Source organism: Equus caballus, chromosome 28 (assembly GCF_041296265.1).
Source record: "Equus caballus isolate H_3958 breed thoroughbred chromosome 28, TB-T2T, whole genome shotgun sequence".
NCBI lineage: Eukaryota > Metazoa > Chordata > Mammalia > Perissodactyla > Equidae > Equus > Equus caballus.
The window spans coordinates 45,235,152-45,250,944 of NC_091711.1; the positions used below are offsets into that span (position 1 = coordinate 45,235,152).

Sequence of the window (15,793 nt, forward strand, 5' to 3'; positions counted from 1 at the left end):
GGCTACCTGAGAAGTGAGTCCTTCCCCGCACGCTCTGCCTTTCCCCGTCACAGCGAAGCGCGCTTTGGCGGTGCCGTGTTCGTAGACAAGGCAGGCCTTTTCTCCCCCACCCCACGCTCTCTGCACCCGGCGGCTGTGGGGGGCGGAGAGAGGAGTTTGGCTCGTGTAAGTTTGTCATTCACACACCTTAGTTAATTGATCCTCCTTTGGAGGTTTAATCCTTAATTGCAAATTCCCACATGATCACAAAAAAATACAACTTAAACTGATCATAAAAATGGCAAAACCCCAATCTCAGAGTTAAGTGTAGGATTACCATAGTGCCGATTTGATTATGCTTCAGTGACATCTGTTTAATAGATTTCCATGAGAACTGTAAATCCACGTTCACTTTCTTTGCAAATTGTGTTTGAACGCTGTGCCACCAAGACCCGCTTGCTTCCTCCCTCCCCACCCATGTGTCCCCCAAATCCCCGTTAGGGCTGAGTGTGACTTGACGTGTATGTGGGAAGGCGATGCAGAAGGCTGATTTTTACACATCTACCTCTTATTTCCTTTTGTGTGCGGGCATCTCCGTGTGCATGTTTGAAACAGATCTGAGCAGCTCCGTATTTCGACTCCACAGATACGTGAATCTCCGGGTGCTTGATTTTTGAAAACTAGGACGTAGCACTTTGCAGAAGAAAAATCAGTCTATTCACTATTATTTATGTGATTGCTGATCTGCTAGACGGATATAGAAAAGCACCAAGAATTATAATAATTTATGGAGCAGAGCGCTGGTTTACAAACATATTTCTCAGCCTGAGCCTTGTAGGTTTCTTCGCATCTTGGGCCTCACTGGGCGCTTTGGGAATGGAGAGGGTTCAGAATCTGAAGACCAGCCGGGCGAACTGACTGCCTTCATATCTAAAATTAAAGGAATAAGTGAGCAGCTATTTGTGGCAGACAGGACGTGGTCCAGTAAGTAGTGCTCTTCATCATTCTGAAATAAAAGTACATAATTGGAAAATGAAGCGGCAGCGACTGCTGGGGGGGTGCGGGCGAGGAATTAGAAAGTGTAATTTAAAATCATGTAGTCATAATTCAAAATGGGCCCAGCTAAAAGGTTTTTAAGTGGCAAATGCTTTAAAGTCACTCGTGGTTGATCCTTTTTCAAGGACTATGGTCTGATTTTCATATTTGTGGATTCCTTCATTGACTCAGCCCGTCAGCTCACTCACTTGGCTGCTGAGGCCAGGGCGGGCCGGTCTTTCTTTCGTCGGAAATGCCCGGCTGATGAAGAAGGGGTCAAACACGAGGCCTGTCATCTTAGGGACATGTGGGACTGGCTCTGATTTTTTTTCCCACTGGACTATTTGTTCTTTTCCCTTTTCTTTGAGTTCTCTGTTTATTTTTTACCATTTATGACATTTTCAAGTGTCGACTCATCAATTGCATGTTTTCAGGCTCAAGCAAAACATGGAAAAACAATATCATTTTAAAGTGATTTTGAGCTTGTATGGAAGCCTGGCTTGCGAAAGAATTATTCCCAAACCCCCACACCTTGAGACTTTTCTGTTAAATATTATTTCTCCTGCGTTTTGCTTAGAGGGGACTACTGAGGAGGGGTTAGCGTGGTTTTTGGGTGACATTTCGCCACATTGCAACTAAGTTCTCAACAAAAGCCTCCGTGAGCAGCGCCTTCCGCGGAGCTGCCTTTCTCTCAGCTCTGCTCTGGGTGGCGGCCGGGGACAACCGCCTGCACGCTGGGCTGGCCAGGTGGAGCGGCTGGGGCTGCCGGCTGCCCCCACTCACAGTTAAAGGAGGAGAGGAGGAGTTGGAGAAGAGATGCGGCTGCAGTCCTGGAGAGAGCCTGCCAGGCATCGGGCTCGGTCGGAAGGCCTGCCGCTGGAAGCTGTCGGGACAGGGGTTTCTCTGTGGCTTCTGTTACTAGACAGTTGTCCCCGTGCAGTCAGTGATTGTCATCTGAGTTTTGGACTCAGGACAACACGTTGTCCTAGCCTCACAGTTACAGCTACAAACATGACAATGACAGGAAGAGAAAGACGGGGTGCCTTTTGGGGGTGGCTGCCTCAATGGGGGGGGTTGGCTTTGATTACGGTCACCTTTCCCCTTTATGACATTTTTGACTGTTGAAATGGGGGGACTTTTTTTTTTTTTTTTAATACAATCCAACCTGTATTTATTTATTTATTTATTTATTTTAAAGATTTTATTTTTTCCTTTTTCTCCCCAAAGCCCCCCGGTACATAGTTGTATCTTCTTTGTTGTGGGTCCTTCTAGTTGTGGCATGTGGGACGCTGCCTCAGCGTGGTTTGATGAGCAGTGCCATGTCCACGCCCAGGATTTGAACCAACGAAACACTGGGCCGCCTGCAGCAGAGCGCGCGAACTTAACCACTCGGCCACGGGGCCAGCCCCTGAAATGGGGGGACTTTTGAGAGCCAGAGAGGATGTTGGTTGTAATGACAGCAGGCGTTAACTGGGACTGTCCCGGGCCCACCCTGGCTTTGAATAGCCCGTACTGGGTGGACGTGGGTGCCTCATGCTGCCTGGCAAAGGCCATCTCTCTGGCCGGCAGATCAGCAGCACGTGGCAGTGCAGACGCTCGTGGATTTCCCTGTGTGTCTGGTGGACGTATTTGCGCTCCTGGAACGACCCAGGTCTCACTTTTGCAAAAATCCACCTGCTGTTGAGATGCTGCGTGTCAGCCAAGGCCCTGTCAGCCCCTCCTCCCTGGCACGTGCTGGCTGGCCACAGAGTTTGGTGGGGCCTTCCTCTCGGAGACGACCCTCTCCTCAACACCCTTGTCACAGGCTTCTGAGCGGCGCTGGTATCTGTCTGGCTGCTCCTGCTGGGCCCCAAGCCCTCTGAGGGTCAGTTTCACATCTGAGTCATTTGGGTCCCAGAACAGGGTCTGCTCTGGGGTGGGGGCAGTGGATGTTTCAGGCTGACCGGTGCTTTGCGGTGCCCTGCTAGGGGGTGGTGAGGAGTTTGTCCAGAAAAACTAGTCAGGGGCAGGTCGTCCTGGTGGGTCCGATCACAGCACCCTGAGAAGTGAAATGACCGGTCACTCACCCTGTCACGGGCTGGAGGGAAGGGGCCTGGAGCCCTGGCTTCCAGGCGGGGAGGAGGGGCCCTTGATTATCTGAAAGTCTCTGCTCCATCAGAACTTCCTAAGCGCATTGGAAGAGGCATTTAGTGAGCACCTGCTGTGTACTGGGCCCCGGCCAGGTGCCTTGCAGGTCCCATGTACTGTTGTCATCCCAGTGGCTCTGGGAGGGCGGTTTTAGCATCCTCATGTTTAGAGATGAAAAACCCGAAATCCAAGGAGGGAGGCTGAAGCCGCTTTTGACTCCTGGTGTGAGACTTGAGGGCCGTGCAGTTTCTCTCTCTCCCTCGTTCATTCGTTCATGGATGTTTTATTCTCTGGCTTCTTGTTCAGCTCAGAGACGGGATGAGACTCTGCTGGGAGGCTTGGCAGGAGAAGCCCTGGGGAGTGTGGGCAGAGGTGCCGGATGCAGCCTGGGGAGGGTGGGGGAATAGGTGTGCATGCACAGAGGAGGGGGTGGTGCAGAGCCTTCCAGGCAGAGGGAACAGCATGTGTGAAGGCTCAGAGGCAGGACTCCCGGTGTGCCAGGGAAACCCAGAGTGGCGAGCTTGGCTGGAGTGGTGAGAGGGAGGCTGAGGGCCGGGTGGGCCTCCTGAGCTGGTCTAGGGAGCAAGGCTTCCCACGGGGCAGCAGGATGCTCCTGACTTGTGCATCCCCACGTGTGAGAGCGGATGGCTTGGTCAGAAGCGCATTTTAGGACACTTGTCCTGGAGGCTGGTGTGGCGTGTGGCCTTGACGATGCAGCAGGAGGAGGCCAGCCAAGGTGGTGGGCACGGTCAGAGAGATGGGCCTGGAGCTGGCCTCTGTCCTAGACAAGAGCTTTCCGGACAGTCGGTCCCGGAGAGCTGCGTGCTGCTTGGTGCCCCAACCGGTGTCCACCTTCCTCTGCGAGAGCCCTGGCCTGACTCAGCTCAGTGCCCGAGGACTGACAGAGAAGAGCCTGTGAGGGGAAATGGAAAGAGAAACCACCTTGTGAAAGAAGACGACTTTTGAAAAGGGAGCCCTGAAAAATAGACTTTTTCAACAAGAACTTTTCAACCCTCCCGATCTGGGCCAACTGGGCCTTCGTGGAGGGGCAGGCACAGGCTAGTTCATCCCATCTGTTACCGCGCGGTGGGCCCAATGAGGAGGTGGAAGCACAGAGAGGTTAAGTGACTTGCCCAGGGTCCCCACAGCTAAGCAGCACCGGAGACCGAATTTGAACCCCACTTCCTCTGATCTCTTCTTCAGGCTTTTCTCCATCGCAGAAGTGTACCAGTGGCCAAGTGCAATAACAGTAAAAGTGAGATGTTTGCTTATTGATGCTACCTCTGCCCCAGGGCCTTTGCACTTGCCGTTCCCTCTGCCTTGGTTCTCTTTCCCTGGATTTGGGCATGGCTGGCTCCCTCTCAGCATTCACATTTGAGGTGACGTCACCTCTTCAGACACCCCTTTCTTGATCACTCGGTTTTAAAGTAACCATCCTCCTCCCCCCCATTGTTCCTTGTTGTGTTACCCTGTTCTGTCTTCTTCCAGGTACATATTAGTATCTGAAAGTATCTTTCTATCTATTTATGTTTTGCTTCGTTGCCCGCAGTTCCTTGAGGGGTGCGACCTGTTTATTTCTTTGCTGTTCTTTCTGGGACCTGGGACAGTGATGGCATGTGGGGCCGTAGTAAATGCTTGTGGAAGGAGGAAGTGCATGAATCCATTCATTCCACCTTCCTCTTTGTAGTTCCATTTCCTTCCCACCCGCTAGCACAGAGGAGGCACCTGTGGGCCGGCCAGGATGTGGGACTTGCTCAAGGTCACTCTGCTGGCCGGAGAGCCAGGACGGAAGTGCAGGCGGTCTCCCCACGCGGGCCCCAGCGGGTTCTGGCACGCCCGCTGCCTGCTGCGTTGCCTGCCTGCTGTGTTGTTTTGTGGACCAGGTGTAAATGTTTCCCAGCTAAAAGCCGTTTGTTTGGGAATCGCTGCCCCCCCCTCCGTGGATCGGCTGCATTCTCCGCACCGTGGCTGACGCTTACTGCGGCTCCATAAATATTAAATGGGTATTAAAAGAAGGCTCCGCGTTCCCAGTTTCCTGATTTCTCCGAGCAGGGCCCCTTGCGAACCCCCTTTATGTGAAATGCAGCGTTTCACTGCAGAGAGCCTCCCGGGAAACCTCGCCGCTGCCTTTTCTAGCTGAGTCCCCTGGTGTAGAGCGGCTCTCCCCCCACTGCGGCCGACTGCAGGGCAGGCAGGCGCCCGTTTCTCGGGGGAGGGATGGGTGGAGGCCCCTGGGACCCTCTTTCACAAGGCCTGTGCCTGGTCTGGCCAGCCTCCTTGCAGGGTTGTGGGGTGGGTAAGGGGGAGAGGGTGGATGCCTCTGCAAACTTCAGCTGAGCCCCCTTGACACCCACCCTATGCCAGGCCTGTGCTGGCCACTAGGGAAGGAGACTGGCAAGACACATGCTCTATCCCTCCCTCCATCCCTGCATCCATCGCTGCCGCCCCCCCCATCCCTACCTCCATCCCTACATCCATCCCTGCATCTCTCCATCCCTGCATCCCTCCATCCATCCCTCTGTCCATACATTCACTAATTCAGTATTCATGAAGTATCTGTGATAGGCCCTGGGGTGATAATAGCTAACATTTACTGGGCACTTACTATGTGCTGGACTCTGTGATAAGCAGTTTATGTGTGTCATCTCATTTAATCTTCGTGACTGTATGAGGTAGCTCCTATTTTTCTCTCCATTTTGCGAATGAAGAAACAGAGCCCCTGGCAGGTTAAGCCACTTGCTCAGGGCTGCAGACCTGGTGGAGGCTGGAGCTGACAGACCTAGGTGAGTGAGGGAGACCCAGGCAATGCCCCCAGGGGACATCCAGGCTCTTCCTGGGACCCTGGAGCAAGGATCCCTGATCAAGCCCTCTCTGAGGAAATTCTGGCTTTGTTGAGGGGTGAAGGGTGAGTCGGCTTTAGCCAGCTGGTGAGGACAAAGTGGTCCACGAGGAAGGAGCCAGAACCCTGAAGCCAGGCTGCCTGCGTCTAGATCTCAGCGCCACCCACTCTCTGTTCTAGGCTGGGTGAGAGGCTTCCCTTCTCCATGACAGACCTTTCTCCTCTGTGGTGCCACCTGTCTCAGAGGGAGGTGGTGAGCCTTAACTAGAAACTTAACTAACTGGAAAACCAAAGTCTTTGATTTCGGTGGCTCTGAACAAGCACACAGCACCTGTTAGCTGAAGGCCTAGGCCCCTAGCACCCGCCAGGCCTGGGCCTGTGTGGCTGGAGTGTGGGCAGGGCCTAGGGGCCATGGGTCCTCATCAGAGGAGCCATGGCAAGGATTTCAAGCAGGGGTGTAATGTGGTCAACTTGCATTTGAGAAAATTCAGGTTCTCCAGCTTTGCTCACACTGGACACCCCTGTGCCACAGATGCCCCGGTACCCGGGCAGCACTTGCTCACAGCGGGCCCTCGATACACAGGTATCAAATTGAACATCACAGTGATTATGACAGTTACAGTGAATATTAGCTGACACTTGGTACCTGCCAGGCACTGTGCTCAGGATTCCCCTTCGTTTAACCTGCGCAGCTGCCCTGGAAAGTGGTGTCACAATTATCAAACTCATTTTCCGGAAGAGAAAGCTGAGGCTCAGAGAGGTTAGAAGTTGGCCTAAGGTCACGTAGCAAGTCAGTACGACATTGGGGCTCAAACTTTTCTTCAGATCCTGGCCTTTGGAGCCCTGGACCTCGGCATCTGCTGCCCGAGGCCTCTCCCAGGGTTACAGACAGGATGGATATGGGCCCCAAGGCCAGGACACCCCGACTCACCCGGCTCAGAGGCCTGGCATGCTGTATCACTGTATCTGCCGGGAGACCCCAGCAGGACAAGGACAGGAGCAAGTGCGTCCTGGAGGGAAAAAGCAGATTTGTCCCCTTGTCTCCCCAAGGAGAGAAGAGAGAGATGAGTTGTGAATCAGGATGCTTTTCTGAGGGGTGGGGGTGGGGAGGAGAAGGATATTGCTATTTATTGCACCTCGTATGGGCATGATTGTCTAGATTTAAAAAAAATTAATAATCCATTTCTCCTTTGCACATAATTAAAATGTTCTCCGGCCTCTAATTTTTGTCATTTTCCCAATCTAATTTGTTTTCTGACTGTGTCGATTCTTCTGTGCGCAAAGCAAAGGGGGTTTTTCTTCGTTGACCGTGACTGGGGTACGACTGTCCAGGACTAGTTTAGGTTATGTTATTTTCTCCTTGGTTAAATGCAGTGCAAATGGAATCATGGAGGGTCTCAATGCCCAGAACCCAAACCAAAGCAAAGCAATCTTCAAGGCCTTTCCTATGTACACAGTTAAAAAAAATAATTGTGGAAAAGAATGAGAAAAATAGGTGGTCCTCGTAAGGAAGCCGTGGCCACCGCATCACGTGTGTGAGCGTGTCGGGGGAGGATGTGGGCTTTCCCAGGGCCCCTGTTTCCAGGATTCCGCATAGCCGAGTTGGAATCAGTTAAAGGGACATTTTATTCCAGTAAACAAATGCAAACCACGCTTTCCAATGAAAGAAAGGAAAAAAAATTGTAGCATTTGCAAGCTGCAATTCTAAGTGGACTCAAGGTTTGACTGGGAACATCAGAATTCCTGACATCCTTATAAGGCACTGGGGGAGGTTTTTTTTTGAAGTAGATTCCCCACCTCCCACTACCCCCTCATGGCCACCCCCTGAGCTGGTTGGTGTATGGCAATCTGTCGGGAAAATCCCTTCTCCCGAGGCTGCTAAAAGATATCTTTAGGCAAAATTGATGTTGAGGAAGGAATCTGCGCGGTGCTGTCTCCACCTGCTCGGGCTTGCAGGGGGTGGGGCTGTGTGGGAGTGGGCGTGGGGGGGGGGTCTGTGGGAGGGCTGGGGTTGGAGGCGAGTCCTTCCTCTTCCCCAATTCCGAAAAGTAAAACTTACCTGTTTGCAGAATGCCAGCCGTTGTCTTGCCCCATCTCCGGGTCCCCCTGTGGGCCCTGGAGAATTTTGTCAAAGGACAAAAAAAAAAAAAAAAAAAAAAGTGCCAGAAGTATTTAAACACGTTGGACCATGCATGCCTCCGTCCACGGCCTGGTGGGGTTTTTTTGGGGGGCCTCCCCCTCCTCTTCCCTTTTTCTTTTTACCAAAGTATATTCATCAAACTGCTGAGTTGGAAAGATTTGTAATGAGTTTCTGAGCTGTACGACTATGTTTTTTCCCTCTCCCCCCTCCCTCTCTCTCTTTCTAAATCTTCATCTGACATTAAATAAAGCAAATCCCAAACAGATTAACTGTCGCATGGTTCTGCTCCGTCTCCTCAGTCTGTTTCCAGGTCTGGCGCGGGGCCAGGCGGCGGTGGCAGCGGTGGCGCCGGCGGGAGATGCCCGGGCGGCCAGCGGAGGTCCATGTGGCGCGCTAGGTGGGACCCCGGCGTCCTGAAGGCAGAGGCTCTGGCCCTCCTGCCCTGCGGCCTGGGCATGGCCTTCTCGCAGTCCCACGTGATGGCCGCTCGGAGGCACCAGCACAGCCGGCTCATCATCGAGGTGGACGAGTACAGCTCCAACCCCACCCAGGCCTTCACCTTTTACAACATCAACCAGGGCCGCTTCCAGCCACCGCACGTGCAGATGTAAGTGGGCGGCTCGCGGGGGGACCGGCTGGGTGCCAGGTGCGGGCGGTGACGGCTGCCCAGGGTGGGCTCACGGACCAGGGGTGCCTCCTGGCTTCTGGGTCCAACCGTTTCATGCTTGTTGGCTGAAACAATCTGGAATCCCAGGATCACTGAGGATCCGAGTCGGGAGGGACGTGGGAGAAGTTGCAGCGTGATGGCCTGTGGGCCGATTCTGGCCCGGAGTCGTGTTGCATTTGGCCAGGAGAATGTTTTACAAATATTTAAAAATGAGGTGATTGCACATAAAAATCTAGACTTCTGGCTTTGCTTTACAAAACCAAAAGGGCTGGCAACCCCAGGCCCACACGTTCTCATGGCAACATCGGGGCCTGAGTCCCAGCTGCCCCCTCTTGGTGTGTGGGTTGGTGACCCCAGGTCTGATGCACGTTCCTCGTTGTACAGATGGGGAGACTGAGGCCCGGAGAGGGGAAGGGACTTGCTGAGGGCCCCGTGGCGTTAGGACCTGCTCTTGGGCTGGCCGTCTTCCCTTCCCTCTGCCCCTCTCTTTTGCCCAGACCCCCGTGCTTCTGTTGAGAAGGCAGCGATGCTCTCCAGAAGGACTGGGGAGTTCTGCCACCTGCCCCTTGGGGCTGAGGGAAAATACCAGGGTGCCCCAGCAGTGAGGCCATGGCGAGAGCGCAGACTAGGGACCCCTCTGTGCCTGGGGGAACCTTTGGCCTCCCTGGATGTTTCCTGCGCTCTGGAGAGGTACCAGCCATCCAGGGTGGAGGTGGGTAAATTCCTGGCCCTGCCCCGGGTGGCTCCCTGCGTTTCTAGAAGACCCTTCTCCTCCTTTATCCCCCTGCCCCTCCCATCAGCCCTGCACTGCAGGGCTTACCTGTTGAGGAAACAGAGGCCAGGACAGGTGAGGTGACCCACTCAAGCCCAGACAGCTGGTAAGCGCCAGAGAGGACTGGAACGCAGGCCACCTGCCTCCAGTCCAGGGCTCTCTGTGATGTCTGTGGATGAACATGTGTCCACTTGAGAGTGTCCACATGAATCCGCTTCCTCGCTGAAACTTCTCTTGGCCCCTGTGCTGGATCTGGGTCAACGACGAGCCCCTGAGTGTGGGGGGGATTGGCAACTCCCCAGTGACAGCACAGGGAGGTCAGAGCTGTGATGGGGACACTCTGGGGCCGTGGGGCCCAGCACAGGCCCTCCTGGCCACCAGGCTGGGTCAGAGTCCTCGGGAGGGCATAGTCCTGGACTTCCTCTAGGGCCCTAAGCACCATCTCCAGGGAGCAGTGCTAATGTGGGGTCCTAGCGGCTGTCCCTTTGGGGAGACCAGAGAATCTGGCGTGTGGACCCACCTAGAGCAGGAGACGTGGGGGTCTCCAGACCCAGGCCTGGAGGTGGGGGGGGCGGGTCGCTGCCTCTCATTCTGTGTGGTTCCCTCAGGAGCCGTGCTGTGTTGTAAAGGGTGGGTGCAGAGAGGTGATTTGTGGGAGGAGGGGCTCTGGAAGGCAGGCGGGTGCCGGGCCTGGGTCTGGGAACTGCCTCTTCCTGTGGCGCCTGCTCTGGAAAACGCTTGTTTCCATGGGGGCCGCGGGGCTGGCGCTGTTGGCAGCTGCCTACTTTACTTTTCGGTAGATTTCTCTTTGGGAAACTGCCTCTCGTTTCCATTTCGGAGTCAGACTGGTGGATCTGGGCGGGATGGAAGGCCCTGGGTCTCGACCACGCTGTTCCTTCGTCTCTGGACCTTGAGGCCTGGCAGGGCTGCTGCAGGGCGGGGGGCCTTCACTGGCTCAGTTTTCTCTTTTGTTGATGGGCTTAGTCCTCCCCGTGTGGAAGTGGCCATGTCTCAGGTCCCTGGATGCTGGGCTGGACTCCTGCCCCGGCAGGAGTGGGCGAGAGCACCGGGCCCTCAGGCAGAGCAGGTGGGTGTGTGTCTGTGCCCCCGTGCACGCCCGTTTGGAGGGGCCCCCCGGGCGCTGTAGGGAATGCCGCGTGGTACCAGGTAGAGCTGTGACCTGCAGCGTCTCAGGACAGAGCTAGGGCAACAGGAAGTCAGGAGGGAGGAGGGCCAAGGGGCTGTGGAGGACCCTCTGGAGAAGAGGACTTCTAGCTGGAGATCCAGAGGAGGAGGAGTGGGGGGCAGCGAGTTGGCAGAGGGCCGGGAAAAGGGGGCATTGGAGAACGGCAGAAACGCCCAGGTGGGCAGAGGTCGCCCCGGGTGGGAGGCCAGGTGGCGTCCTGAGGAACGGCTTGGACTGACGGGATGAGGGGGGGATGGCCCCCGTGGAAGCCAGGAGCATCTGTGGGTCGTTTATCCATCCATTCAGGACGTTTGCGAGCAGTCGCGTGGCACGGCCCGCTGATTGGTTAGGAAAACGGGCTCTGAGCTAGCCTGCCTGGGTTTGAATCCTGCCTCTGCCACTCACTTGTGGAGTGGCTCTTCATGCCGCCGCTTCCCCATCTAGAAGATGCCGCTCTGAGTAATGCTGAGGATTAAATCGGTAAGTCCACGTAACACAGGGCCAGGTCACAAATGTTTGGCGGTGGTAGTACTCGCTGGGCTGAGCTAGGTGCTCAGTGGTGATCAAGACGCACCCGCTGCCCCCACCCCGTGCTGAGCTGCCGTGCCCAAGTGGTGGCCGACAGTTAGCACACATGTCATAAGAGTGTGTAGTCGCATATGAGGCTGCTGGCAATAAGTGCTACGGAGAAAAAGCTTAATGGCTTTCTTGTGGTCACTCAGCTGGAGTGAGCAGAGCAGATCCACAGTGGCAGGCCCCACTCCCATCCCTCCCGGCCGGCTGTGCCCTGCCCCCTGCCCCCCACCACTGAGGCCAGGGTTCCGGGCTTCCTTTGCCACTGGGGCTGGGAGGCAGCTGCGGGTTTGGGCCAGGCCCTGGGAAGAGCATGCACCGAGCCCCGGTTCTGGACTCCTCGTCCAGTGCTCCCTCACTGCCCACTTGGGCCACCCTGGCTTTGAAACACAACTTTGCACAAAGCTCAGTGAAGCCAGGGCTGGACAGCGACTCTGGGAGGCGGGGTGCTGCCTCCCACCCTCCTTCTTTCAGGCTGTGGGGCCGCGAGTGCGGGGGAAGGGTGCGTGAGGCGGCCGTGTGCGGGTTTCCATGGTGAGGAGTCTCCACGAGGGAGGGATGGGAGGATGGAGGCCACTTCCTGACTCGTGATTTACCGCTGCCCTGGGCTTCGTCTCTGGGGTGAGGGAGCGAGGGGGCCTTATTTCATAAATCCACAATTTATATTTAATAACAGCAGCGACAGGCTGAACATGGCCTCCGATGGAGCCCGTGACTCATGCAGCGGCCCCCAGAGACCCTGGTGGTGCCGAGGCTGCCTTTGCCAGAGTTATGAATCTTGGGATCTGGGCCCCCAGATTTTGGGCCCTTAGACCGGAGACCCCTCACTCTGGGGGCAGAGAAACCCTGCGGTGGCCTGGGGAGAGCCCCTCTAGGCATCAGCCCTCCCCCCCCCGCCGTCCTGGGTGGGCAGGCGGCCGTGTGGCCAGTGGTCAGCAAGGAGGCAAGTGAAGTGTCTGAGGGACAGGGTTATCCTGGGGGTCTGCCTGGTGGGGGCCTTGGGGGCTGGTGCCAGGCATAGCGTCGCTTCTCTCTGGCCCTTAAAAGGAGTCCTGTTGGTGGAGATGTGAATTATCCCCTTTAAAGACCCTGCTAGCCCGTCAGGCTGTGCGGGGTCCTTGAAGAAGGTAACAGAGCGGGAGGCGCTGCTGTGTGCCTGTTTGGGCCCTCCCAGCCTGCCAGATGGGTATGCTGACCCCTTCTCTGGATGAAGAGACTGAGGCTTCAGAGGGGACCCCGTGGCCCCTAGCCCTCCCGTGCACTGAGAGGCCTCCAGGAGACAGTGAGGGTGAGCCTTGAGCCCGGGGACGGGGATAAGGGGGCAAGGCAAGAGGCGAGGACTAAACCTTGAACCTTCTGTTCTTCCTCCTGCCTCAGGCCTTTGCACATGCTGTTCCCTCTGCCTCCCTTACTCTTTGCCCTGCTAACACTGACTCATTCTTCAGCTCTCACCCAGATGTCACTTCCTCAGGGAAGCCTTCCCGGACCCCTACCTAGACCAGGTCTCTCCTCCTCCCTGCGCCCCCCCGCCCACACTGTACGTGCTGGCTCATGCTTCAGCCTGTGGGTATACCTACAGTCTCCCTTCCACCAGCACGAGCTGGTCCCTCGAGCCTATCACAGCAGACAGATGGGAAGAAGAAAGAAAGGAGAAGTAGGACGAGGCAGGGAGCACGGCTCAGGAAGAGTGCTGGGATCAAGGAGGGCCTCCTGGGGGTGGCGGCATCCCCTGGGCTTGGAGGACCAGCACAAGCACAGACTGAGGTGGGAAGGAAGGGCCAGCACAGGGATGCAGGAGGGCAGTGTGTGGGGATGCAGGAGGGCAGTGTAGGGGGATGCAGGAGGGCAGTGTTTGGGGATGCAGGAGGGCAGTGTGGGGGATGCAGGAGGGCAGTGTGTGGGGATGCAGGAGGGCAGTGTGTGGGGGATGCAGGAGGGCAGTGTGTGGGGATGCAGGAGGGCAGTGTGTGGGGATGCAGGAGGGCAGTGTGTGGGGATGCAGGAGGGCAGTGTGGGGGGATGCAGGAGGGCAGTGTGGGGGGGATGCAGGAGGGCAGTGTGTGGGGATGCAGGAGGGCAGTGTGTGGGGGATGCAGGAGGGCAGTGTAGGGGGATGCAGGAGGGCAGTGTGTGGGGATGCAGGAGGGCAGTGTGTGGGGGATGCAGGAGGGCAGTGTAGGGGGATGCAGGAGGGCAGTGTGTGGGGATGCAGGAGGGCAGTGTGGGGGGATGCAGGAGGGCAGTGTGGGGGGGATGCAGGAGGGCAGTGTGTGGGGATGCAGGAGGGCAGTGTGTGGGGGATGCAGGAGGGCAGTGTAGGGGGATGCAGGAGGGCAGTGTGTGGGGATGCAGGAGGGCAGTGTGTGGGGGATGCAGGAGGGCAGTGTAGGGGGATGCAGGAGGGCAGTGTGTGGGGATGCAGGAGGGCAGTGTGGGGGGATGCAGGAGGGCAGTGTGGGGGGCCGCCTCAGAGCCAGTGCTTCCTGTAGAGAGCACTGGCCAGCTATGCGACCCTGAGCCCACCAGTCACTGCCCCTCCTCCTTGCCTCAGTTTCCCCATTTCTAAAATGAGATGAAGGGACTCGTGGGCCCTCTTGTCCTAAAACTCCATGGCTGATGCCCAGTCACAGGGGTAGACGTGTTGTTAGAACCTCGCTGACGGGATGAGGCTTTGGACCCCGCAGACCTACAGAGCCCCTGTTTCCCCAGAAGCAGAGATCGTGGGGGATGGTCTCTGCTCCCGATGCCCTGCAGTCTTCGGTGGAGACAGCGGCTCACGGGAGAGAGAGCCTGAGAAGGGGCCGGGGCACAGGAAGTAGGCTGCGGGGAGCATTCACGTTGGGGTTCTGAGCAGTGAGGGTCATGTGAGTTCTCACATCATCTCCGAGAGAGAGAGAGAGAGAGAGAGAGAGAGAGAGAGAGAAGAGAGAGAGGAGAGAGAGAGGGTCGTCCCTACCTTCCAGAGCTGGACTGGAGGCTGGGAGGGTCCGGAAGATAGCGAGCAGATCGCTGAGCCGGGTGCTGGCCTAGGTCTGGGCCCCAGGGGCTGCCTTCTCTGTTGTGCACCATTCCTGCCGCTGTGACTCCTGTGGCAAGACCCCGCGTTAGGCTGGGGAGAGGGGGGGATGGATGTCAGGTCTCAGAGAGAGCCACAGCCTTCTCTCCGGTCCCTACAGAACGTCACTGGGAAACAACCATTTTGCTTTGTTTTTTTCTTGTCACAAGAAGGTGTGGAAGTTACATACCCCAAGTCCTCTTGTGAAGACCCAGGTTGAACTCTTCTCTTTAACTTAGTAGCTGGGGCCTTGGACATGGGACTAACTTTTCGGGGCCTCAGTCACTTACTCCACAAGGCTGTTGTGGCTCAGGTGTTAGCCAGGGTTTTGCCATTACGAGTGTCAGAAACCCAGTTTAATTGTCTTAAGTATAAAAGAGAGTTTACTGGCTCATGTAATTAGCTGGGAAGTCCAGGTTTGGCTCCTGCTTCAGGCACAGCTGGATCTAGGGGTCAAATGATGCTGCCAAGCCCTCCCCGACTCTTGTATGCTCTCTTTCTCTTTCTCTTTCTCCATATCTTGACTCTTCTTGTTCTTTTCCTCACTTCCAAACACAGGCCGGGTTTCTGGGAGCCCCATGAGGTGGCCTCTGTGGGTGTCCTGTCCACAGCTCTATCCCTGGTGCCTGGCAGGTGCCTGGCATTTAGGAGATGCTCAGTCAGGATTTGTCCAAAGAGTGACTGGATGAAATGAACCAGGGCCTGCAAATAGTCCAGCCTGGTGTGGGTTCTGAAACCAAAAACCAGCTTCAAATTTGAGCTCCACCGGCTTCCACAGCTGAGAACTTGGGCAAGTCAGCCTTTCCTGAGCCTCAGTTTCCTCATCTGCAAAATGGGCCTAGCCACCGTACCCCACCCCGACGGTCATTGCAGCGTGGAGAGAGTGAATGCGTGTGGCATGCTGAGCACCCGGTGGGGTCTTCATCCACGGGCTCATCGATCTCGTTACTGTTATTGCCTCAAGGTTGAGCATTTGTTACGATCCAAACAGCCGGAGGACAGTGCAGAGAGCCGAGTCTTTATTTGTTTCTCTGGGGATTATTAGGTTTGCATCCTCACTGAGCTGAGAAGCCTCGGGGTGGAGGGAAGTAAGAACAGAGTTAATTAAAGAGCTGGGGCTCCGGCAGCAGGCCCAGCCCGATGAGAGCCTGGGAGCTCGCGCTGATCTTGGGGGGCTGACGATGGGGGAGATTGTTGGGACCAGAGGCGGCTCTGCAGCTGGCATCTCGCTCCCTGTCTCTCCCTTCTTTGTCTCTTTGACTTTGTCTCTGTCATCTCGTGGCACGCTCAACCTCAGTGTGTGTGTGGGTGAATGAATGAAGGGATGAATGAATGAATTTGGGGGGTTCACTCGTGTTCCTGTGCCAGGCCGATAGCCCCGTAGTGATTGGCTGCCCTTGGCCCAGTCGGCTGTATTGGG

At 56.1% G+C, this 15,793-nt stretch overlaps 1 protein-coding gene across 6 annotated transcripts in view; it reads left to right on the top strand.

Moving 5' to 3' along the window:
- MPPED1 (metallophosphoesterase domain containing 1) overlaps positions 1 to 15,793 on the top strand; it is an 80,119-nt gene that overhangs the window by 5,364 nt on the left and 58,962 nt on the right. For 3 of the 6 annotated variants that reach the window (XM_070254477.1, XM_023631872.2, XM_070254478.1), the window contains one exon: positions 8,420 to 8,727. The exons of 1 other annotated variant lie outside the window; for it this stretch is intronic. In XM_070254477.1, coding sequence (XP_070110578.1) covers positions 8,504 to 8,727 — 224 coding nt within the window. In that variant the 5' untranslated portion in view covers positions 8,420 to 8,503. Of the gene's footprint in view, positions 1 to 538; positions 964 to 8,419; positions 8,728 to 10,251; positions 10,647 to 15,793 lie in introns of those variants that run through there. 2 more of the 6 variants (XM_070254476.1, XM_070254479.1) reach the window with 2 other exon arrangements.